This window comes from Sorex araneus, chromosome 1 (assembly GCF_027595985.1).
Source record: "Sorex araneus isolate mSorAra2 chromosome 1, mSorAra2.pri, whole genome shotgun sequence".
In the NCBI taxonomy this organism is placed as follows: domain Eukaryota; kingdom Metazoa; phylum Chordata; class Mammalia; order Eulipotyphla; family Soricidae; genus Sorex; species Sorex araneus.
Genome location: NC_073302.1, coordinates 160,216,835 through 160,243,638, shown reverse-complemented (window position 1 = coordinate 160,243,638; position 26,804 = coordinate 160,216,835). Strand labels below are relative to the sequence as shown.

Below are 26,804 nucleotides of genomic sequence, written 5' to 3'. Positions count from 1 at the left end.
AAGTAAAGGGTGCTTGGAGGGCTTGCTCAGGATGGGAGATGTGTGCTGAAAGTAGACTATAGACTGAACACGATGGCGACTTCATGCCTGCATTGCAAATCACAAAACATTCAAGGAGAGAGAGAGTAAAAGGAAATGTACCTGCCATGGAGGAAGGGGGGTGGGGGATGGGATGGGGTGCTGTTAAGAATACTGGGAACATTGGTGATGGAGAATTGGCACTGGTGGAGGGATGGGTACTCGATCATTGTATGACTGAAATATAAGCACAAAAGTCTGTAAGTCTGTAACTACCTCACAGTGATTCATTAAAAAAATTAAAAACAAATAAATAAATAAATATGGAAAGGGATGGAAGCATAATGGAGTCCTGTTTCCTGCTACCCTTTTGAAGGTACACAGCTGCCATGAGGATTATGCATGTCTGATTTTGAGAGGGAATGGGGACAGTATCAGACCCCACTCAACTAGATAACCCAATAAAGTCCCCTTAAAGAAAGCCACACTTTTTCCATTTGCCGTGCCCCAAATAGGTTACTTTTGTGGCCGGTCTGTCTATCAGAGCAACCTTTTTCCCCTTTTCAGGAAGACAACACAAGTAACAGGACCTCTGGCTGGATTAGAGAGAACTTTATGTCACTTATTGAGTAATCAAGAAAGGTGAGACATTTATAATGATCAGAGGATGGGTGGTGTCGCAATGAAATATTCTAAGAATGTCAAAGAGTTTGTAAACTGGGGTTTTACTTGGGTAACTACCCAAACAATTAATTTAGATAAATTCAATGCCACATAAATGATGCATTTCACGTAGGTACACAAGTGGTCAAAAGTCAGAAGCAGGATTAGAGAACATCGAAGGAAACAGAGCAGGAATGATAAAGGAGTAGAGAGAAAGCAAAAATATTGTTAGCTCCCTAATGGGGCAGCTGTTTTCATCTCCCCACAGCTGCTCTCGGAGTCTGGGATGTGTTAGTTAACTAGGGCTCAAGAGCTCTCATTGTTCAGATATCCACCTGACTCAATCCAGATGGAACAAGCAAGAGTTGAAAAGAAATAAAGTCATTACTCTGAGTGTGGGATGGCTTTATAAAACAAGAGAAATTAGTCACAAGAAAAATGGCCAAATCACACGTATCAACTTTTCTCACTCTAAATTAAATTGCTACTGATGAAACTAGGCCAATTCTCAGTAAGGGCGATTTGAAGAAGGAAAAAGAAAAATGACTTTTACCTGATTGGTAAAAATAAACTAAAGGTAAAAATGGATAGGTTTGGGGCTGGAGCAATAGCACAGCGGGCTGGGCGTTTCCCTTGCATGGGGCCAACCCGGGTTCGATTTCCAGCATCCCATATGGTCCCCTGAGCACCGTCAGCAGTAATTCCTGAGTGCAGAGCAAGGAGTAACCTCTGAGCATTGCCAGGTATGACCCAAAAGAGAAAAAAATAAAATGGATAGGTTTTTGTCTTCAGTTATCCAGACCAGCAGAGGATAATATTTCATATTCAAAGATACATTCTAAAAACTGACGTTCCTCCTCCCCCTGTAGACATTCCTTCCATAATAAATTTTAAATATATGCAAGTGGAACTAGCACAGCGGTTGGGCGTTCGCCTTTCACGCGGCCGACCCGAGTTCAATTCCTCCGAGCCTCTCAGAGAGCCCTGCAAGCTACCAAGAGTATGGAGCCCAAGCGGCAGAGCCTGGCAAGCTACCCATGCGTATTGGATATGCCAAAAACAGTAACAATAAGTCTTTTAATGAGAGACGTTACTGGTGGCCGCTCGAACAAATCGATGAGCAATGGGGTAACAGTGACAGTGAGAAGTGGAACTAGCAATCCCATAGTAGTATAAGCTCCATGATATTTCTTTTTTGTTTGTTTGGTTTTTGTTTTGATTTTTAATTTTTTTAATTGAATCACTGTGAGATAGAGCTTTACAAAGCTGTTCATGATTGAGTTTCAGTCACACACAATGTTCCAACACCATCCCTCTGCCAGTGTAATTTCCTAGAACCAATGTTCCCCAGTTTCCCTCCCTCTCCCCCAAACCACCCACCCCATCTGCCTCTACTGCAGGCACCTCTCCTCTCTCTCTCTTCCTCCTTGGCTCCCTCCCTCCCCCCACTCTTCCATTTTGGGCATTATGGTTTGCAATACAGATACTGTAAGTTTGTCATGTATATCCCTTTACCCTCTCTCCTTTGAACTCTCTCCCTGACCTTCATCTCAAATTCTTTTTAAGAAAACATGGTGCAGAGCTAGAGAAAGATAATACAATGGTTACGGTGCTTGAGCAGACTCCAGTTTGATTCCTTGCACCACATATAGTCCCCTGAACTCAAAGTGATTCTTGAGCATAGAATCAGAAGTACTCCCTGAGCATCCTAGGTGTGGCCCAACACCACCATCCCCTCACACCCTGCTTCCCACCTTCCTTAAAAAGAAAGAAAGAGAGAGAGAAAGAAAGAAAGAAAGAAAGAAAGAAAGAAAGAAAGAAAGAAAGAAAGAAAGAAAGAAAGAAAGAAAGAAAGAAAGAAAGAAAGAAAGAAAGAAAGAAAGAAAGAAAGAAAGAAAGAAAGAAAGAAAGAAAGAAAGAAAGAATTTTCTTCTATTCATTCCAAGTTGCACATCAAACAAAATTGATTTGCTGCCGAACTTTGAATAATGTAATTTGTCAGGTAAATCATTTTGCCTACATAGATTTAGCTAAAAGGATGTAGGGAGAGACAGAGAAAGAGCCTCCCTAGTACACTCACTCACCTTATTATGGTATCTGAATTAGGCCTGAAGGGAACACAAGTGTGAAAGAGGGCAGGAGATCAGCTGGAATGTTTTTCTGATTGCCTTTGTTTCCTACACTGTGGGTTTGCCTACAAGAAGCAAAACCACTGCCTCTCTAAGGAAAATGAGTGATCAGCCAACTGGAGCAGAGAAAAGAAAGGAAATAGACTGAGCAAGGCTCTGATTCTCCAAACAGCAATAATAGCTTATTTTGTGGAGAAATCACTTGTTCAAATATAACTAGACCAAAGGACTAATAAGTGAAAATTACAGCATGAATACCTGGGTAAATAATGTCCCTACTTTAAAAAGCAGATATGTTTTGAGTATTAAAGAAAGTTTAAAGAAGGTACAAGTTGATTAAAAAGAATCTCCTTACCAATGACAATCTACTTAACAGAACTCTTCATATAGAAACAATTGTTAAATTAGACTATCAAACTATAAGCTATAATATTTGATTGTTCTGAGGATACACCTTCTATCTATATAATTAATCATATTATAGCATAATGGCTTTACTTTTAATTAATTTTCTTATCCCCAAGACTCCTGTCTTTCTTTTCTTTTATATAAGAACTTTTCAGACTAGGGTGCAAAAAAAAAATGTTTAAATATATTGAAGGATGAAGGATGTGGTATTGGACTTATTATGCATGAAAAGTATGATTAACAATATTGTCAATTCTGGTACCACAATAAAAATGACTTTAAAATTTTTCAAAGAAAAAACATATTGAAAGAGACATTACCATTGGGTTTCCTGTAATTATGATTGCATGTAAGAAGGATTTAAGTGGCATTGAGTTTAAAGTAGGAATTGAAAGAAATTATCTATAAAGATAAATTATGATCTGTCATTATATATGATGTAAATTGCATTCGTCTCAAAATAATATCACTGTATCACTGTCATCTCATTGTTCATTAGTTTGCTCGACCAGGCGCCAGTAAAGTCTCCATTCATCCCTGTTGCATGCTAGTTTAGTCCCATGATGGATAGGGAGCTCTTTTAGGTCAGGGGAATGAGAACCATCATTGTTACTATTTTTGGCATATTGTGTAAGCCACGGGTAGCTTGCCAGGCTCTGTCGTGTGGGTGGAATACTCTCGGTAGCTTGCTGGGCCCTTCGAGAAGGATGGAGGCTTTTGGGGTGGCCTCTAATCACTTTACAGATGTTCCCAGTCTACCGAATACAAGTTTTTGATAGGCTGGCACATTGTAATGATCTGCACACTGACAAACACGCACCTGCCTATGTCTCTGATATAACTTATTATTATTATTACATTATAATATATTATAATACATAGTAAAATATACTAAGCACTATACATAAAAGTACTATTATGTACTATGTACTTTCAAAATTTAACAAAAATGGGAAATAGGAAAAATAGGTTATTACACTGATCTCTAATCATGTAAAATACTAAACTAATAAAACTTTTAGTTTACTTTGAATTATTAATATACTCTATGCATTGAATCATACATTTCATACTAGGTAATGTAGCTAAAATTGTGTCTTAGATAAAAAGTTAATTTCTAAATAAACAAATGTACTTGCTACATAGAACATGGCATCATTGGAGCCAGAGCGATAGTACAGCGGGTAGGGGATTTGCCTTGCACATGCCCGACCTGGGTTCGATCCCTGGCATCCCATATGGCCACCCATCATTTTTTAACTCATTGGAAGTCTGATTTGATTTAATCAGACAATCCTTTGTTTTTTTCTTTTAATCCAACATAATATGATTGTAGATGAGCTGCTGTTTAAGTCAGAAAGGAACTTTTATGAGCTTTTGCTAAAGGTGTGGATCAGGAAGATTGCCAACTGATGGTGAAAATTCTACGAATACAGTTTCCAGAAGTGTCTTTTATTGAAGACTAGTGATCTGTGATTTTTGAAAGATGAGTAGGTATCCCCACACCACAAAAGAAGACAATCTAAAACATGCATTTAGAAAATAAATGAAAGTCATCTGACCAGGTTCTGCAAATTTTTCAGTCATTAATAGTCCATTATTATTATCATATTTATAATAAAAACACAAATGTGGAGTAATAGCACAGGGATAGAGTAATAGCACAGCAGGTAGGGCATTTGCCTTGCACGTGGCCTACCCAGGTTTGGTTCTTCTGTCCCTATCGGAGAGCCCTGCAAGCTACGGAGAGTATTCTGTTCACACGGCAGAGCCTGGCAAGCTACCCGTGGCATATTTGATATGCCAAAAACAGTAACAACAAGTCTCACAATGGAGATGTTACTGGTGCCCGCTCAAGCAAATCGATGAGCAATGGAACGACAGTGCTACAGTATATGTTGATAGTCCCAAAAAAGAAGTCATGATTTGCTGAATCATTTGACCAGGAAACACCTACTTTTTTTTATAGAATCCTAGTTAACAGTCCAAAGATCTGCTTTATGCAGCAATTTGAGAAACACTGCTCTACCTGGCTGTATATTTCTGTCAAAGTCAAAAGGAGGAATTTCCATTGATTCATAACAAATAAACTTGAATTAAGTATTCCTTGGTCTGCATATTGTCTTACTCAAGATCAGAGGAAGTAGCCCCCTAACCAGAGGAATCAAAGCAAGGGTCAGAAACCTAGAGAGTACTAAGCAAAGAACATGCGAAGCTCATTGCCTCCAGAATTGAGTCAAAGACTGTGAGAGAGCACAGGGATTTGCAACTACAAGAGAGTTCCCGATGAAGGTCTAAGATGATACTTAATCCAAATGCAGCAAATATAGAAGGAGTTCATTTTTAAGAAGACATTTATTTTACCAGTAAGCAACCAAGATACAGTAGACCAAAGCAGAACTTTTTCTCCTGAGTAATAAATTATAGATGCCAAGATTTCAACCCTTATCCCATAGAAAACTACAGATTTTTCACTCAACACTGACCACTTCTAGAGACAATGGTAGTTAAGAGGTTAATATATTCCATATTTCTGTTGATCTAGTTTTCAATTTTAAAATTCATTGGAATGATTTACCAGTCAAATTATATGTTTCTAAATGACAGTGTTAGCCATGTCATCATGGCTAGCTTCATCAATAGCATTAATGAAATTCGGTAGAAATTAAGTCTGGGCCAGTAGCAGAATTGTAACTTGTAACTCATCACCTGGTCAATAAGTGAATCATCATAAGAAAAGGTGAAAATAAAATCTGAAGTCCAGAAATTAAACCAAATTAGTATCAAAGGAACAGAAACCAGGGAAATCAAGCAACATTGAATTTGCCTCTTTCTCTTAAAAGGGCTTAATTGGTCAGATCATATAAATCCTACCCAGAGGTTATCCTAAAGGCATTGTTTTTTCCTGATATAAGAATTAAAAGTTCCTTCCGACTTTAATCACAGCACCATATTTAGAGTGAGAAGGTGCTTAGAGAATAGAAGAGAGGGGGAAAAAAGCATACAAATAATGCTCTTACCTCTCAATACTCTTTTTTTTCTCTCTTTTTTTTTTTTTTGCTTTTTGGGTCACACCCGGCGATGCTCAGGGGTTACTCCTGGCTCATGCACTCAGGAATTACTCCTGGCGACGCTCGGGGAACCATATGGGATGCTGGGAATCAAACCTGGGTCAACCTCATGCAAGGCAAATAACCTACCCGCTGTGCTGTGCTATAGCTCCAGCCCACCCCTCAATACTCTTAACTGGATAATTTCATACGTTTAAAGTTGACTGGATTGTTATCCTCTTGGAAAAGCAGCATCACTTTCTTTTTGTTTTTGGAGGGGAGATGAGAGTAGGGTGGTTAAGTCACATTTGGCAGTGCTCAGGACTTACTCCTGGCTCTGTGCTCAAACATCTCTACTGGCAGTGTCCGTAGGCCCATATGTGGTACTGGGGCTTAAACCCAGGTCCCCTATGTGCAAGGCAAGCACCTTAATCACTCTAGTTATTTCTCCAGACCCCAGCATCATTTTTCTAAATTGACAATGAATATACTCTTAAGCCCTGAGGTAGCCTCATCAAAGCAGATATTCATTATTCTGTTACTCATTATCAAATTTGTAACTAGAGCACCGATTTGAAGCATATTTTGTAAACATCAAAGTATGAAGGGTATTTAATTTAAAAACAGCTAAAATATCAGGGAAAATATACAAAATATCTTTTATTTACAGAAAATGATGCAATACTTAAAATATCAAGTTAAAAGAATTCATTGAGATTTATATATGTATATATGTAGTTAAATATTAGTACATGCATGAAATATGATTCAACACGTTAAAGGGGATTTCACATGTAGAAAATTTTGTATAAGAAACATATATGAAACCTATCAACCCATATTTTTACAAATTTTCAGTAAAAAAAAATGCTTGTGACTTTGAGTGATGCCAGTTATTTCAACTTTCCAGGAAACTCCTAGATGAAACTGGAGGGATATCTGGTGAGAATTTAATATCTGGTAACATTCTACAAACATCCTAAACTTGGGAATGAGCACCTCCAAAAATATTAAGGAAAGCAATATTGTAATTTGAAAACTAACTGAGGCAAGACTCTCTGGAAACTGGACCATGTGTGCTCTTTTCCACACTTCTGTGTGCTAAATGGAAAAGATACTTTTTGGCAAACTTAAAAATGACATACTGGAAAAACAAGCAATGATGAAACAAATCAAAACATTAAAAATGACCCAATGATGTTCAATGGCTAGAGTTTATATACAGGAGTAACTCAGAAAAATTAAAAGAGTCCTGATCTAGGGGAAAACTAGGGCCTTTCTTTTGTAATCACCACGATGAAAAGGGTAATTTACATCAGCAGCTCATAGATAATTATTCAATTCCTCCCTCCCATTTTCTGTAGTAGGCAAAGCCAAGATCTCATTACTATTTTCCAGCTGGGTATCTCTGCTGGGTGAAGTAATAAATGTTTATATTTCTTTGTTTATTTGTGCTCATAGCCTTTCTGTTTTGAACTGTCTGGCCTGAAAATTATTTCTTATCAAATAAAATCATGATTTCCTTTGCTCATTTGCAGACAGCACTCCCTGAATTTTTTCCAGCATAGGAAAGTTCAAGATTTGTAAGCTTTTTTACATTTCCTTGATACCAGGGCCAAAACAGTACTTAAGTAAACAATGGGGCAACACCTTTCAAGTTTCTCACTTGGTTTAGGCCAAAACAGAAGTAAAAGGTAGCCTTATACTTGGTCTTGAACATTTGTAATTTCTATTTATTACAAAACTATCATTACTCTTCTTAGGTACAAACATTCTTTAGATCAAGTAACATTCATGGAGAAAAGAATCCACATCTTTCTCGCTGTAGTATTTCAAAAGCTCTCACATATCTTAACTTATAGGATTTAAAGATTCAAGAAGCCTTGTTAAAATGTAAACATTTTTATCATTTTTTTCCAGTTCAGAATTATTCTTTTATTAAAATGGCAGAAAGTCTAAGAAATAATAATCCTTTTATCCGGAAGCAATGTGCTACAGTATCTATTATTTCACAAAAACACAAAATGCCTCTATTACACAGAGAGTCTTTCGCCCGCACCCCTGGCTGTCTTCCCTGGGGCCCCTTGGAGGGGATGAGCTCCAACTTCCCTCCCCACACCGAGCAGAGCTCCCAGTGGCCAAAGACCACCAGAACCTAGCTATAGCCATGCTGGAGGCCCTCTCCACACGTTCGGACAGGCCTCATGCATGAAGGTATCAGCAGAGGAACCCAGGTGTGTGTAATCCCATCAATGGCCAACATCCACAGAAAGACTTAAAAGCAAGCTCCCAGAAACACGCGACCGCAAAGCGGTCTTATAGCCTACCTCTCCCTCTAGGAGAAACTGGCAATCTTCTGAGGGTTTCCTGCCCACATGTGACAGCCTTGCAAGCTTCCCATGGTGTATTCATATGCTAAATCCAGTAACAAGCTGGATCTCATTCCCCTGACCCTGAGAGGGCCCCCAGTGCGACATTGTTGGGAGGGCTGAATCAAGATAAACTTCTAAGATATCAGGGAAAGGATGAAATGAGAGGTTACTGAGCCCGCTAGAGAAATCGATGATTAATGGGATTTCGTGATTGTGATCATGATTGTGATACAGAAAGTTACGGTGTTTTTCCGAAGAATTTTTATAAATTTACTTCTTTTTTTTTCTTTCTTTCTTTTTTAATAAGTGAGTCACCATGAGCATACAGTTACAAATTTACCCAACTTCATGCTTGTGTTTCCCTCATACAATGTTCGAGAACCCATCCTTCCACCAGTGTCCATTCTCTACCACCAATGAACCCAATATCCCCCCCACCCTCCAATCCCATCCCCCCCACCCCACCCAGCCTCTGTGGCAGGGTATTCCATTTTGTTCTCTCTCCATTTTGGTGTTGTTGTTTGTGATAGGGGTATTGAGTGGCCATCGTGTTCAGTCTCTAGTCTACTTCCAGCACGCTTCGTTTTTATCATTCTCAAGGTGCCTGACTTCATTCTCTCTTACTAATAGCAGTAAGATTTTGTTGAGAGTAAGAGAGAGGGTCTAAACCTTTTCTGGGTGTCTAGTGACCATGGTACCAGGCTTTGAAACTCTGCTGGTGGTGACAGTACAGCAACTTTGACCAATGGTTAAACATTGATACTATGTTACCATATTACCTTGAAAATAACAAAATTTAAATTCAAAAATATACATTGTAAGAAACTGAATAGATGTATGGTGTGATAGGCACAGTATAGTAACAGGTCAACACAGTAGGCTTAAGGTAGTTTTCTTGCTTTTCAGCTAATTTTTTAAAACTTCTTACAAAAGACTTTAATGACCATTATATTTCCAAAGAAGCTTGCATTCAGAACTTCAGGAAAATCTTAATGAAAACATTGATACAACTAACTAACAGATGTTTCAAGGAGCTTATATCAAGGCATTATTATTTAATAAATAAATTATATTTGGGGCTGGAGCAATAGCACAGCAGGTAGGGCGTTTGCCTTACACACTGCCGACCCGGGTTTGATTCCCAGCATCCCATATGGTCCCCTGAGCACCGCCAGGAGTAATTCCTGAGTGCAGAGCCAGGAGTAACCCCTGTGCATCGCCGGGTGTAACCCAAAAAGAAAAATAAATAAATAAATAAATAAATAAATAAGAAGAAAAAAGATGAGTGTATAGAAAGCAGTTGCTTTCTATAAACTGGAAGGGGGGAAAAACCCTTTTTAGTTCAAGTTAGAGTTGTACCAAAAAGAACACTGCTGCAGAATGTAAGCTTGGAAAGCAAAAAAACATTTTTGAAAAAAAATTCAAAATTTAAAAAGAAGAAAAATATTCCATATCCATAATTAAGATTCAATATGAAGCTAAACATTCACTTTACATTGATCTAGAGTTCATGCAATTAATATAGAACTCCCAGCTGGATTTTTTAGTATAAACTGACATGCTGGTTCTATAATTCCTGTGGAAAATCATAGGACAGAGATAACTAAAGCAATTTTGAAAAAGAACACTGATGTAGATCTTATACTTTTTAATTTCAAAATTGATACAAAGCAGTAGCAATCAAGAACATGTGGTATATAAAGACAGATATAATGGTCCATGGAATAAAATGGAAACTTCAGAAATAAGCCTATGTGTATGATCAATTTTTTTAATTGAATCACTGTAAAACATACAGTTCATGATCGAATCACAGTCATAAAATGTTCCCACACCCATCCCATCAGCAGTGCACATTTCTCTGATCAAATAATTTTCAAAAAGTTATCAAATTCATTAAATAGAGAAATAACAGTCTTTGTAATAAATTGCTTTTATTATTGTTTTAATAATAATTGTTTTATTAAATTTAATAAATTTAATAAAAAATAAACAAACAACACAATAAAATTCAAGGGCTAAGCAGTAAAGCATTTGCCTTGCATGTGTGTGAAATTAGGTTTGAGTCTTGGCACACACACACAAAAATAACAAAAAATAACTGTTCCAAAGCAAAAGAATGAATTATGCATTGGAATGTGTACAGGGGATAGGGAACTTGCCTTACATATGGCTGATCCTGGGTTTGATCCCCAAAACCTCATATGGGCCCCCAGCTTACCAAGAGTGATCCCTGAGCGCAAAGTCAGGAATAAACTCTGACCACCACACCCACCCCCTAAAAATAAAATAAACCTTCATGACTGAGATTTGGATTTTTTTTTTAGATATGGCACCAAAAGTACAAACAACTAAAGAAAAATAGATGTTAAAGATGTGTTGGAGTACTGTATGCCTGAAATAACTCTACTATGAACAATCACAGCATCTTGATAAAAATAAGGTTTTTCCAAAAAGAAGCACATTTATGATTCAACAAAGAACAATTAAAAAGTATTCATTAAGTTTCAGCCACATTGAAGATGGAGTTTATTTTTGAAACTTTTTTTGAAAAAAAAATGTTTGAAACAATGTTTCTCCTGTCACCTGGAATCAAAATTTCATCTGCTAAACCACTGTATGCAAGAAATTCTTCCAATAAACATGTAGCACAGTAGCACTGTCATCCCATTGTTCATTGATTTGCTCAAGCAGGCACCAGTAATGTCTCCATTGTGAGACTTGTTACTGTTTTTGGCATATCGAATATGCCTCAGGTAGCTGACCAGGCTCTGCCGTGCGGGCTTGATACTCTCGGTAGCTTGCCGGGCTCTCTGAGAGGGACAGAGGAATCGAACCTGGGTTGGCTGCGTGCAAGGCAAATGCCCTACCACTGTGCTATCACTACACTCCCCTCCAATAAACATAGGACTTTTAAATTGAACAATCCCAGGGAGGATTCACATCACTAATTTCTTCAAACAAACAAAACCTACCCATGAACTAGTCTATAGATGCTATACTATAAACTTCTTTCATTCTAAGCATCAATCTGAGCATCTACAAGAAGGAAATGACATAATATCCCAATTTTATATCTGAATTTGTCCCCAACAGAAACTCCCCAAAAGCCAGGAACAAGTCCTACTATAAGACCTGTTTAATGATATTCAGATCTATAGCTATTTCGTTTGTTTGCTTTAAAAATCTGTAGGAACAAATATACATATATTTAAGAACAAATTGATTTATCAACAAGCTGCAAAATGCCTTCAGACCCCGCACCAGGCTGAACCTCATATCCAGAATACCCCAGTGTGGTGCGGGTGGGGTGAGTCCCATCACCTTTCCTAACAAAGTCCGGCAGCCCAAAGCCTCCAGAACCCAGTTGCCGCCATGCTCACAGCCGATCTCCACAGGCTTGGATGAGCCTCATGCATGAGTGAATCTGTTGAAAACTCAGGTATGAAGTTTTGTGACCAAAATCTCCAAGTTCTCATGGAGTCAGAAATAGGCGACCTCCCACCATGCTCCTGATCTTCCATGAACCTGACAGTCATGCCCATGAACGGTCTCTGGTACCACATAAGCTCATTAACTGGCCATGATCCAGAGACTCACAAATAAATCTGAGAAGATAGATCTCTGATATCAAGCTTCACAGAGACCTCAAACCTCAAAGCGACCATCCAATTAAAAATTTAATTCTATATATATGCATACATACATATTTTCAGATATATATATATACCAAAGCTCACATCACCCAAACTTTAACAACGTTAGTGATACCCTATAGAATGTCTTAATGGCTCCTGCCAAAATAGAACAATCTTCACACTGTTTTCTATATGAACACCTTTTTGTAAGCATGTTCAGCAGTTCTTCATAACAGAGAATATGAAATATATTATTTTGGTTGTGTTTTGGGACAGGGATTGGGGTTTGGGATGGAAACATCCCAAATTTGGTGGTGGGAAAGTGTAAAGGTGGTGGGATTGATGTTTGAATATTGAATGCAACCAGACATTGTGAATTAAGTTATAAAATTAAAAGACTTTTAAAAAGTAATGTGGAGTTCATGCCCAATTCAATCAGCTTAATCAATGGCTGAATAAATAGCAGTGCTCCTACATTATTAAAAAAAAATTAATTCCAGCTATATCATCTTATTTAAAATTTTAGAATCCCTGGAGCATGCAGCTACAACATCTCATACTCCATGCCATTGATGTACCAGAAATAGCACACATTGAGTAGGATATAAGGCAAGAGGCAACCAATCTCACTTAAAAAAATAATAGCACACAAGGCTCAACCTGTAACAACATGTTAGTAATCTCTTATACAAAGGCTCAATGGCTCCAGATTGATATACAGCAATCTTCACACACTTTCTTCTAAGGAAACTTTTTTTGATCATTTTTAGAGAATTATTAATAACAAGCAATTCAAAATAAATTATTTAGGGCCTGCTATTGGGGCAGGCTTGGGTGGTGTTTTGGAAAATTTGAAATAATGGTGGTAGGTATGATGTAATGTTGGTGGGATTGGTGTTGAAATAATGAATATAATAAATTATTATGAACAATCTTATAAAAATAAAATAAAAAGAATGTGTTGATCTGATTTTTATTCCTTCCTAAAGATAACATGGAGGCACTGGATAAATCATAAAGGTGACACAGTCATCCAAAATTTTGACTAAAGGAAGAAGAAAATCTTATATAGCTTATATAAAATATAACTTATAAAATCTTATAACTTATTACTCAAAGGAATTGATTCCAGAAAGCACACTTTACTGGGGTAGCAATAAAAAGCAGTTACTGTGAATGGATCAATAGGAAAAAGAAGTATCTTTAGAAAACAATGATTCCTGAGAGAAGCCTCAGAAAAGATGGAAAGAAGAGGGGCTGAGGGTATATCTCAGTGGCACTGCACTTGCCTTAAATGTGCAAGACTGTAGCTCAATTCCCAGCACCACAACATTTATAAAAGAAAGAGTGAAGTAGAAATTTAATCTAAAGATAAAAGGTAGTATTATGGTAACTGAATACGAGTATGGGGGCTGGAGCGATAGCACAGCGGTTGGGGCGTTTGTCTTGCATGCAGCCAACCTTGGTTGGATTCCTCCGTCCCTCTTGGAGAGCCTGGCAAACTACCAAGAGTATCTCATTCAAATGGCAGAGCCTGACAAGCTACCCGTGGCTTATTCAGTATGCTAAAAACAGTAACAAGAAGTCTCACAATGGAGACATTACTGGTGCCCGCTCGAGCAAATCGATGAGCAATGAGATGACAGTGATACAGTGATACAGTGAATACAAGTATAAAAGGAAAAGAAGATCATTAGAAAATTTGGGGAACAACATAACATCCCCTCCACATACATATTTATTACAGACATCCATTGGGAAATACCTTCTAAGTATTTCTTAAAAAAATATTATGTGTCTATTACTGAAATGTATTCCTCACCTGCAATTAGAACAGATAAAAAGGTAGCATCTGACTCATATGCTTTTGCAGATATACCATAAGCTTTTGCAGAAATAAAACTATTAAATGGCATTTATCATTTTATGACTATGAAACATCGAGAGTACAATTAAATATCACATATGTAAAACTAACCCTGAGAAAGATGAGAGCTTCTAGTCATGAAATTTCAGTATAAACTACAATGACTTAAGATGAACTCTTGGGGAGCCAGGAAGATAGTACAGTGGTTAAGCGAACCAGGTTTACACAGCCAACAGCCAACCCAGGTTTACTCCCCAGCATCACGAGAATAGTACCTGAGCATTGAGTGTCACGAGTAGAGGCACAGCCTTCCTTCCCTTGTATTGCCACCCTTCCTTGTCAAATGACCCATTCCCTTTTGTTCTCTATATCCTTCAAAGTAATGCTAACTCAAACATAGTAGTCAAGAAAATGTTGTACTGAAATTACTTAGATAAAATCTAAATTTGAGAAAACTCTCAAAGACAGTGCTCAGCAGCTCACAAATAAGGGACAGAGCTGGAAGTCCATCCATTAAGTTCTTCATTACAAGGAATTTAAGTAAAAGTGCTCACTCAGCTGGGCTGGAGAGATAGCACAGCAGGTAGGGCGTTTGCCTTGCACACGGCCGACCCGGGTTCAAATCCCAGCATCCCATATGGTCCCCTGAGCACGGCCAGGGGTAATTCCTGAGTGCAGAGCCAGGAGTAACCCCTGTGCATCGCCAGGTGTGACCCCCCCCCAAAAAAAAAAGTGCTCACTCAGCATTGTCTTTAGCATGCCTAAATGACCCAGTCCTTCATCCAATCTCCTCAGCTCTTTAATCACCTCACTCTACACTAAACACTCTCAAAGTTCCCCAAATCTACCATGCCAGGAAACACAGATTAAAGTCCCTAGTATAGATAACTGGTGGGTCTTAATTTTTGGATTCCTGTACTAGATTCTTAATTTCTTAGGAACAATGTTCTGTTATTGAATCATAACTAACAAGCTACCTAACATCCAAATCATTTCTCAGAGCACAAACTTATATTGAAATGCTTGCTTGCTAGAGATAGTGGTGATGTAATTGTTCTGTTAAACCTGGTTATTTAGTTGTTGCAGCTGTTTTTGTGATGTAGGGGACTGGATTTCACATTTGGGACATGTGCACTACCACTGAGCTACATCTCCTAGACCCTACATTAGTTATTGCTTTAATGTTTTTTTAAGAAGTGGAGGGATGCTCATCCTCAATGGGGAAAAACTAAGACCCTTCCCTCTGAGAACAGGGACAAGACAAGGATGCCCACTCTCTCCTCTTCTATTCAATATAGTACTGGAAGTACTTGCAATAGCGATTAGGCAAGAGAAAGATATTAAGGGCATTCAGGTAGGAAAGGAAGAAATCAAGCTCTCACTATTCGCTGATGATATGATATTATACTTAGAAAACCCTAAAACATCTACCAAGAAACTCCTAGAAACAATAGACTCGTATAGTAAAGTTGCAGGCTATAAAATCAATACCCAAAAGTCCATGGCTTTCTTATATGCAAATAGTGAGAGAGAAGAAAGTGACGTGATAAAAGCTATCCCATTCACAACTGTGCCTCAAAAAATCAAATACCTCGGAATCAGCTTAACTAAGGAGGTAAAGGACTTGTATAACGAAAACTACAAAACGCTACTTCAGGAAATAAAAGAAGACATGAGGAAATGGAAAAATATCCCCTGCTCATGGATTGGAAGAATTAATATTGTCAAAATGGCAATTCTCCCCAAAGCATTGTACAAATTCAATGCGATCCCTATAGGGATACCCTTGTCATTCTTCAAAGAAATGGAGCAAGCGCTCCTGAAATTCATATGGAACAATAAGCCCCCACAAATAGCTAAAGCAATTCTTGGGAAAAAGAAAATGGGAGGAATCAACCTCCCCAACTTCCAACTCTACTACAAAGCTGTAGTCATTAAAACAGCTTGGTACTGGAACAAAGGCAGAGCGGCAGACCAATGGAACAGGGTTGAATACTCTGACACATCCCCCCAAATATATGACCATCTAATCTTTGATAAAGGAGCAAAAAAGGCAAAGTGGAGCAAGGAAAGCATGTTTAACAAATTGTGCTGGCAAAACTGGACAGCTACATGCAAAAAAATGGGCTTAGACCTCCACCTATCACCATGTACAAAAGTCAGATCAAAATGGATTAAGGACCTCAACATCAGACTAGAATCCCTAAGGTACATTGAAGACAAGGTCGGCAAAACCCTCCACGAAATTGAAGCCAAAGGTATCTTCAAAGCTGACACGCCACTGGCCAAGCAAGTGAAAACAGAGATAAATAAATGGGACTATCTCAAACTAAGAAGCTTCTGTACCTCAAGAGAAACAGTGACCAAAGTACAAATACAATCTACAGAATGGGAAAGGATATTTATGCAGTACCCATCCGATAAAGGGTTGATAATAAGGATATACAATGCACTGGTATTGTAAAAACTGGCAACCCGATCAAAAAATGGGGTGATGAAATGAACAGAAACTTTCCTAAAGAAGAAATCCAAATGTCTGAGAGGCACATGAGAAAATGTTCCACATCACTAATCATCAGGGAAATGCAGATCAAAACAACCATGAGATATCATCTCACACCACAGAGACTGGCCCACATCCCAAAAAACAAAAGCAACCAGTGTTGGCGTGGATGCGGGGAGAAAGGGACTCTTCTTCACTGCTGGTGGGAATGCCAACTGGTTCAGCCCTTTTGGAAAACAAAATGGACGATTCTCAAAAAATTAGAAATTGAGCTTCCATTTGACCCAGCAATACCACTCCTGGGAATATATCCCGGAGAGGCAAAACGGTATAGTAGAGATGGCATATGTATTTCTATGTTCATTGCAGCACTGTTTACAATAGCCAGAATCTGGAAAAAGCCAGAGTGCCCCAAAACAGATGACTGATTAAAGAAACTCTGGTACATCTACACAATGGAATACTATGTAGCCATCAGAAAACATGAAGTCATGAAATTTGCATATAAATGGATCAACATGGAAAGTATCATGTTGAGTGAAATGAGTCAGAAAGAAAGAGACAGACATAGAAAGATTGCACTCATATGTGGAATATAATGTAACTGAGAAGTACAAGTTGGCACCGATGCAACTTCTGGCAGATATCTCTCTGGACTTAGTTGCTAAAATACTAAAATACAGAAACCCAAAACTGAGAGGCCGCTAAGTGTGGTCACTCGACCTCATACCTCTTCATCCTCAGCAATGGAAAACAAATTATCTAATGCTTCCTTTTCAGCAGGTCTGACTTTAAGGGAGAGACTCTCCAAACAATAATAGTGAGTTTTGTTGAAATATTGTATGCAAAGTGAAAGTAAAGTGAAATTTATTAGTTACACAGGCAGGGGGGGCTACGGGTGGGGGGGCTTAGGGGCGTGGGGGGTTAGGGGTGTGAGGGGGCGGGGTGGAGCTATACTGGGATTCTTGGTGGTGGAATATGAGCACTGGTGAAGGGATGGGTATTCGAGCATTGTATAACTGAGATTTAAACCTGAAAACTTTGTAACTTTCCACATGGTGACTCAATAAAAAATTTTAAAAAAATTAAAAATTAAAAATTAAAAAAAAAAGAAGTGGAGGGATGCTCACAACTGGAGCTCATGAGGTCCAGGGATCCCACCAGTGATTTTTGTCCAGCTTACCATTGAGTCACTGTTCAGGCCCATGGATGTGGAGTTGCTCAGGCCATGCGGTGCCTGGGCTACCCGGACCACCCTAGCATTGCTAGCACCTGCCTTGGAGGACCATGAGGAGGCTGTGCTATCCTCTGGCCTCTGCATTTGTTAATTTTTAATAATAAGTGAACATTATATTCACATCCAGGGCTATCATAACAACTTTCTTGGAAAAAAATAAGAATTGTTCCCCACCAAACTGACTGCATTTTATTTAGTGCAATAATTTAAATTTCATAGAGTAGCACATGTTATAGGGATGAATAGATAAAACCTATATAAAACAGGAAATACAAATAATTCCAGAAGATTTATCTGTCAGTGAAACATCTTCCATGATTAAATAAATAAATAAATAAATAAATAAATAAATAAATAAATAAACAAAATGAATTGCACTTTTTGTTCTAAGACTTAACTGAGTTCTTCATTAGACCATCTGGAATAGTCAGGGCTTTGATATAAATTAATTGCATCTTGGTTCATAATTCCTATTTATATACTCCACCACATATGTTCTAAGAACATCAATATCTGTTTTCTGTCTCCCTAACTCCACCGCACATACACTCCCCCAACTCAATAAAAATATAGATAGGAATCATTACACCTATGACTATACCAATAAGGCCTCTTGTGAAGGAAACTATTTAACCCTCAAATGATTTTCAATCAATATGATATTTTAAATACCAGGTTTAATTTGGTATCATTTTCCAGCAATGATTTTTATCAGTTCACAGTTTAGCCAATAGCCTTTACTTCAAAGGTAAGTCATAGAGTTCAGTAAAGGAATGAGACTTTATGAGAATAATATTCCTTTTAAATCATCAGTTATAAAATATCTCTTTAACCCTTACTCTTGTCCAACATCAAGCTAAGACAAAAAAGATCAGGGTCCAAAGATTTGCCGAGATTTCGAGAGACAATATAGAAGGAGGAAGTACATTTCCACATCACTTAAATATATTGACTATCTTTCACAATTGCCAATTTTTTCTCTATAAATCAAATAATAGTCCTGTTACTTTCCTAATACAAATTGTATTCAATGCCTGAATTAGTACTTACATTATTTTTTTCCACATTTCTCTTCCAATTTGATTTGCTAAAATAAAAGATTTCAAATCCTGCTGCTCTGATATAATCCCAAATAAAGTTTTGCTCTATTATATACTTCAGTCATCAAATACATAGAACATTTATCCCAAATAACTACTATAGTTTGTTCAACCATTGGTCCAATACTAGTTTTATAAATCACAGTTGCTTTAGAACTGATGGCATTTAATGGGGTAGAAAGGGATTCCAATATGACAAGTAGATCCTCCCTAGTGGTGGATTATGAGCACTGTCTCTGAGCTGCTCTTTTAACAGAGCCCAGTTCGCCAAATGTTGCTTGTGATGCATTAAGCAGACGGGAAGAGTTAGCTCTCAGTGGGTACAATATGACTAAGCAGATCTAGAAACCTTGACCACCGAGACTTATCAGAGTACCGTAAAAAGGCTTTGCAGACAGTATGGAATTTATGACACTCATGCAGAAGCATAAAGTTCTCAAGAATTCTCTTGATTTGGAATCTACAGCCTTAGAATGTAGAGTTTCATTGCTCCAACCCAAATAAGGTTAAAGAGCAGATCCACATAAGGGCCTCTTGGCTCTCTTGCTGGTGGCACTATAAGGACACTGGCAGATTTTCCTTTAAGACAACTGATTGGGGATACTTATTCAGATTTGGATTAAGTTATGAATTTGATCTGACATTTGGCAAAGATATTTTAGGTAATTATTTATGTATATATAAATATACAGACCTAACATGTATAACTATATAATAATAAAATAATCAAATATAATTTCTCACCGGCATAATGGCATAGCACACTCCTCTGTCCCTTTCCACTTTAATTTAAGTTGATTTCACCACAGAATCACACACTCATTTAAACTAAATGCTGCAGCTTGGACTCTAAGCAAGCATGAAGACTTGCTGCTCTGTCCCAACATGTTCCTAGTCTTTTGTCGATCTGATGAATCGTAATGCAGCTAGAGAAATTTAAACACCTTACCATCCAGAGTGTCCACGTAGCAATACACATCATAAGTTTCATGAGGCGAGCGAAATCCATAAGTCCGGACTCCCTCCTTCCCCATCATATCTCCATAACACCCTACACGAGGGGCCCGGATGGGATATCTGGGGGAAATAAAGAGCTAATAAGGATCACTTTCTTTTAACTAAAAAAAGAGATAGATAGATAGATCTATAGATAGATAGATAGATAGATAGATAGATAGACAGACAGACAGACAGACAGACAGACAGACAGACAGATAGATAGATAGATAGATAGATAGATAGATAGATAGATAGATAGATAGATAGATAGATAGATAGATAGAGATAGACTGACTCAGCTTGTCATTTTCAAACCTCTCACCTCACAGTCTGATCAGAGAGCCAGCCTGCATCACACTGTTCGAATCCATCCTCATAGGCTGCATAGAGCTGTTCTGGGGTAGCGATCACTGCCCCAACATCCAAACAGGTCTGTTTGGCCGCTTCAAAGTTCAGAGTGTACCTGCTGGTGGCTGCCCGATAGTGAAATACAACTCCTGCAAAGACAGAGCAAACCATTCCAAGTCTGTACAAATCTCCCCTCATAATAGATTCCCTCTTGTCTCCTTTTCTTGTCTTCCTGAATATGATAGAACCCAGAACCAGTTCAACTGCTTGTACATTCTCCACAGCAGCAGCACTGTTCAATAAATTATGATGTGCGGCTTACTTCCCGCCATTTCATGGTCTCCCATACCACTAACGGTGACCCCAAACCAACAAAAATATAAAAAGAAAGAAAAAGCACATGAGCTGCAAATGTCATTTTACGTTTCTTAAATGCTACATTTGAAAGTAAAGGCAGCAGGTAATATTGAGTTAATATTACCTGCAGCCAAAATATCTTTCACCAGTATCAAGTGTTCCTAAGATATTTTACATTTTTACATTTTGGTATACATAAAACACTAAGAATTTCACCTCCAAAGACAATATAATAAGCTATAAAAGACAAAGAATTGTGAGAATTCTTGCTTCACTCTTAATTTTGTTCCTTAATCATGTATAACTCATGATTTAATTTCCTCCCTCATAATGCAGAGTAGTGGTTATACTATTAGATGGATGTTAGGTCAAATTAAGGATTTCAAAATGCAGGAAAGGAGAGTTGAAAGCCTGCCTTAAGAGCTAGGGGAGAGGGGCTGGAATGATAGCACAGCAGGTAGGGCATTTGCCTTGCACCTAGCCGACCCGTGTTCAATTCCCAGCATCCCATATGGTCCCCTGAGCACGGCCAGGAGTAACTCCTGAGTGCAGAGCCAGGAATAACCCCTGTGCAGCGCCAGGTGTGACCCCAAAAAGCAAAAAAAAAAAATCTAGGGGAGAAAGTATTTTGGATAGAGACTATAATGACAAAGATAGTTGACAATGATCATTCTGGATAAGAACTGAGTGCTCAAAGTAAAGGAATAAACAAGATACCTCTCAGTATCTGCATTGCAAACCATAATGCCTAAAAGATGAGAGAGAGAGAGAGAGAGGAGAGATGAAAGTGCCTGCCACAGAGCCATAGAGGCAGTCTGGGGGAAGGGGTGTGGTGAGAGAGAAACTGGGGTCATTGGTGGTAGGAAATGGACAGTGGTAGAAGAATGGATCCTGGATCACTGTATGACTGAAACTGGATTATGAACAGTTTTATAACTGTGTTTCACTGTGACTCAATTTTTTTAAAAATGCAAGACAGGCTATAAAATAGTATCATACGTTTTACTTAATCATCATTTTATAAACATAACTTAGTATATCTTCTAAGACAGATGAAATGTATAATTCTTATATCACAGGATGCTTAAAGTTCTCCAAACTCCAAGAAAAAATCATTCATTCTGGTGTTTACCCCAAATTCCAGTTTCTCTTAGCTTAGGAGTTACTAAACTGATGGTTCTTGTTTGATTCTGTTTTAGCTGTGAGGTCATACCTAGGGCTTATTCTTGGCTTGTGCTCAGAGATTTCAGGCGGTGCTCAAGGGAAATTATATGCCTGGTGTCTAAGATCAAACCTGAGTCAGTTGTATGCAAGGCAATATAGCTAGACAACTAGACAACCTGTCTTTCTGGCCTCTAGTGATTCTTAAACTGAAGGAGGAAAGAGTAGCTGAGGAGCACAGCCTTGGATCCACTCCTACTTCAACAAAAGCATTTCTATCTAACTAGATTATAGATGCTAACTTATTTCTGAACATCTGCTAAGTGAGTCATGCGAACAGAAGTGGTAGATGGCACTTAATGCAGCTGGGTCTTATGGGATGAGATTTTACTAAAAGTCCTGTCACTTAATACTACTTTTTGTTATGCACTTTTGGTTTCCAAGATACCTTCCACTCTCTTTTTATTCCTAAAAATTTCCCTGGAGTTTACATCTTAGCTATAAGAAGACTATTTCCACATGTCCATTCTGAGATTCTCTCTCTTCCAAGATAGGTCAAGTGCATATAAAATCAATGTGTACCTTTAACAACTGCTCTAAAATAGGAAGTATATATTGTGCTATCTGCTAAGTATCAAAAGTAATTCATAAAGATCTCTATGACTTAAAATAGGAATTTGAATAGTTTTAAATTAGATAATCAATAAAGATTCAAATAACTTTCTTGCTGATTTATGTGTATTGAAGAAACGCAGTAAAAGAAGATAAAAAGATAAAGGAGCTCTCATGACCAAGGCAGAAAAAGTGGACTGTATTGTTTTTGCAATTGTTGAAATAATTTTAAGACCTCATGGGGAGTAAAAGATGGAAGTGGAGGATTTTCATTATCTCAGGGGGCCAAGACACCATGATTAATTCTTTAATTATGAAAATTCTAAGAAATTTTAAAACTTCTATTAGAGTTTTTAAAACATGTACATAGAAGCTTTTAGTATATATATAATATAGAGTTGATGTGTGTATATATATACATATAGAGAGAGAGATATATATATAGTAACACTGTCATCCCGTTCATCGATTTGCTCAAGTGGGAACCAGTAACATCTCCATAGTGAGACTTGTTGTTACTGTTTTTGGCATATCCTATACGCTATGGATAACTTGCCAGGCTCTGCCGTGCGGGCAGGATACTCTTGGTAGCTTACCAGGCTCTCCAAGAGGGACAGAGGAATCAAACCCGGGTTGTCCACATGCAAGGCAAACACCCTACCCGCTGTGCTATCACTCCAGCCCATATATATAACTGTAAAAAAATTTCTCTTTAAGATTGATTGTGTGTGTGCATATATATATATATATACATATATATGCAATACTTGTCTACATAGGTATGCATATGTATGGAGAAAGAAATAACAATAAAATGAAATAATGTTAGACTAATATTAATAAAGAGGTTAGAAGGCCCTAGGAGAATTAGTTGCTGTGTAGACAACATACAAGTGGATTTTTTAAAGTGAAAAATAAATCCTGAATGCAAAAAAAAAAAGTTCAGGAAGCTAATGTGTTGCATCTGAAATTCAAAGCATTTCCTTTTGGCTATGCTAGAATGTTTTAATAAAGCCCTTTGTATGTATTTCTAAAAGGAAAATATTTTATAGGGAAATGGAAGGTAGGAAGGGAAATCTGTTCCATCATGCCTGGTTATTAAAACTTTGCTTAATAACTTGCCAAATATCATGCTTCCAAGAGCTATGGCATGCGGGCACCCAATTAAAACAATTTTTCTTTGCTCTGTTTCCTAAGTTAAGTTCAAATGACAAAGAAACTTCCTCTGGAGGGGGTATAAAACTAAAACGTGTCATTTGTAAAACCTAATGGATAACATTTAACATATCAACCTTTAAAGATATCTGACTTCTTTTTATAATCCAATTAAAACGTTTATTTAGCCCTAGTTGTTTTAAGGCAATGGTATTTAACATTGTTCATATTAACTAAGTATATTATTTCTTCAGTTAATTAAGAGATAATTTATATTTCTTAAAAACAAATACAACAATTTTAATAATTCTAAAAGAATGAGAATAAGAAGGAAAACATTTTGTTTGTATGATGTGTGCATGTGCTTATGCTTATAAACAAATATGCACAAAAATTAAAACAAACTGTAGATCAGTCTTTACAGTAATGGAAATAATCACTGATAATAATAATGATACTTTAAACCCCATCTTGAGATACTTATTACTGGTAGTACATTACACTGACTCAGTAAAATTGCTGCTTCCCAAATCACCTGTCTTGGCCCTCTGGAAAAATATAACAGTTAATTTTTGATGACAGTTATGAACATCTGGATTGATACATATTTTTTCCTTTTGTCCAAACCCTCGCCAGTTACTAAACTTATTGAACCAGGTATCAACTAGTACTATCTTCTTAAAGATTTAAGACAAACTTACCTTCTACAGCCAATGATACAGTGTGTTGTGTGTCCTCAAGCCCATACATGACATCACAGCGGTAGAGACCTGCATCACTTGCACGCACTTTGAGCATGGTGAGAGTGGCATCACCTACATCCTCCAGACGTGTCGGCACCATCACTCTGTCTTTGTAGTCATTCCCAATCTTGACATTCCCATTTTGGGCCACAAACACAGTGGTCTCTTTTATATCTTTTCCATTTTTGTCCACCTCAATCTTAGACCATTTGATTCGAAGAAGTTCATTAGTAGTGTTATAACTGGATGGTAAGATTGGCATGGTTGAAAAATGACAAGGAAGGTCGACTTTTCCAGAGAGGGAGGCCTTAACAGGTGGGTTTTTTCCCACTTTGTCTACAAGAAAAATAAAACCAAATTAGTGGTTCTTAAAAAATTAACTGAATTAAATAGATGAGTGGATAAGAAACCCGTAGAGTGACTTATTACATCTTTAAATAGGAACATAATAAAAATGGCTTTATGTAGAAAATAGCATGCAATTTCAGTAATGTTTTATAATAAAGATAAGGACTTATGGTGTTCATTTCTATATCTAAAAATGGAATTTATTTTGAAGTATTTGTAATAAGTATATCACAGAAACAAAATAAGTGAAAAGTAATATGGCACACATAAGAAACCAATCAATCAAAGGCAGAAGATGAGGGCAAACTAGTGTCAATAATACAGGTTTGAAGAAATATCAGTGTGAATGTAAATTGATGGAGCTATTCTTAAAAAGAGTGGGGAGGTTCAAAAAAATATATATATATACACTGCTTCACCACTGGGCATTTATCCAAAGAACATGAAAACACTAATTTGAAAAGATAGTTGCACTCCTATATTTATTGCAACACTGTCAACAATAGCCTAGATGTGGAAACAATTTAAGTGTGCTCACTGATAGGTGATGGAATAAAGGAGATATGGTATAAATAAATACAAAGTAAAATACTGCCCAGCTAGAAGATGAAATAGAGCCATTATAAGAACCTTGAGGGATTTATAGTCAAGAAATTTATATTTCAAGTTAAGTGAAATGACTGAGCCCCAAAAAATACAACATATGATTTCACTTAGGTGAAGGATAAAGAAAACAAAGAACAGTTGAACAAGCCCTTATATTCTGAAACAGAATAGTGATTGTCAAAAACAAAGGGGATAGGGTAGGTGGAATGGTTAAAATGTGTTGATTACAAGGTAGTAGTGGGAAAACTGACTTTGGACAGCAGAGAAGTATGTAAAAGCAGATGTTTTGGTGTGAAGATGTACAAATGAAACTTATAAAGCGTAAACGGAAGAGAGGGAAAGAAGGAAAGAAGGAGGGAAGAGGAAGAAAGGCAGAAAGGCAGGGAAGAAGGCAAGAAGGCAGGGAGGAAGGCAGGAAGGTGGGGAGGAAGGAAGGAAGGAAGGAAGGAAGGAAGGAAGGAAGGAAGGAAGGAAGGAAGGAAGGAAGGAAGGAAGGAAGGAAGGAAGGAAGGAAGGAAGGAAGGAAGGAAGGAAGGAAGGAAGGAAGGAAGGAAGGAAGGAAGGAAGGAAGGAAGGAAGGACTAGTTCCGTAATTTTCTAAGTGCATAAGATTAACAGAACAGTTAAGAAATGCAAGATACAGAGATAGAGTAATCTTTAAGATGTGATTCACTAAAGGTCTTCAGCATAAAAATGCAAATGACTATGTAAGGAAAAAATGACTGGAAAAAGAAATAAAGAAAAAGCAGCTTGAAAGCACTCTGAAAAGTATAATTCTGTATAAAATTTTAATGCTTTATATTGGTCTTCTAAGTTACAAAAATATCACTTTGATAATTAGGAGATATAATATAGAAACCTAGTTCTTTAATAGAAAAGAAAGTTATCAGTCATGTACTTATTAAATCATAGTTCAGATAACACAGAAAGTGGGGTGGGGTAGTCTGCCCTTGCCAGGAGTATTATTTCATTGACATTGTTTAGCACTGCTGGTATCTGGTGCTAATGAAAACAGAGTGACTCCTCACGAGGAGGAGAGGGCAGGAAACGCAGATTTGAAAGTCTAGGCTGATGATGAGAAAGGCAGTTGGAATTAAAATTTATGTCTACAGGTTAGACATGAAAAATGTTTGTTAAGATAACTCATGCATTACCATCGAGGAAATGAAAAAAAAGTTCAAAGAGGAGGAGAAAATTTTTAAAGTACTTAAGTAGACACGGACAGGGGGAAGTCTGCCACTTGAAGGACCTGCTTTGGTCCAGTTTTTGAACCAAGTCTTTCATCATAGAGACAAATCCAGCAGCCATCACTTCGCAGTGAAACATTACCTCTTGATTATATGTTGGAGGGCACTGGGGGAGTTAGCTTCTGTTCACTTAATCCTCTGAAATTATCAATCTGTACAACATCCTTTCCCCATTTAGAGGAATCTAGATCCCATCCCCCCTTCCTTCCCTATTTCTAACTCTTTACTAATTAGCTTGATAGT

At 37.5% G+C, this 26,804-nt stretch overlaps 1 protein-coding gene across 1 annotated transcript in view; it reads right to left on the bottom strand.

The window, feature by feature from the left end:
- Window positions 1-26,804, bottom strand: part of VCAN (versican) — a 119,381-nt gene that overhangs the window by 72,935 nt on the left and 19,642 nt on the right. Inside the window, exons 3-5 of the mRNA XM_055123646.1 lie at window positions 24,319-24,696; window positions 20,307-20,481; window positions 19,935-20,062 (exon numbers count right to left, since the gene is read on the bottom strand). Coding sequence (XP_054979621.1) covers window positions 19,935-20,062; window positions 20,307-20,481; window positions 24,319-24,696 — 681 coding nt within the window. The remainder of the gene's footprint in view (window positions 1-19,934; window positions 20,063-20,306; window positions 20,482-24,318; window positions 24,697-26,804) is intronic.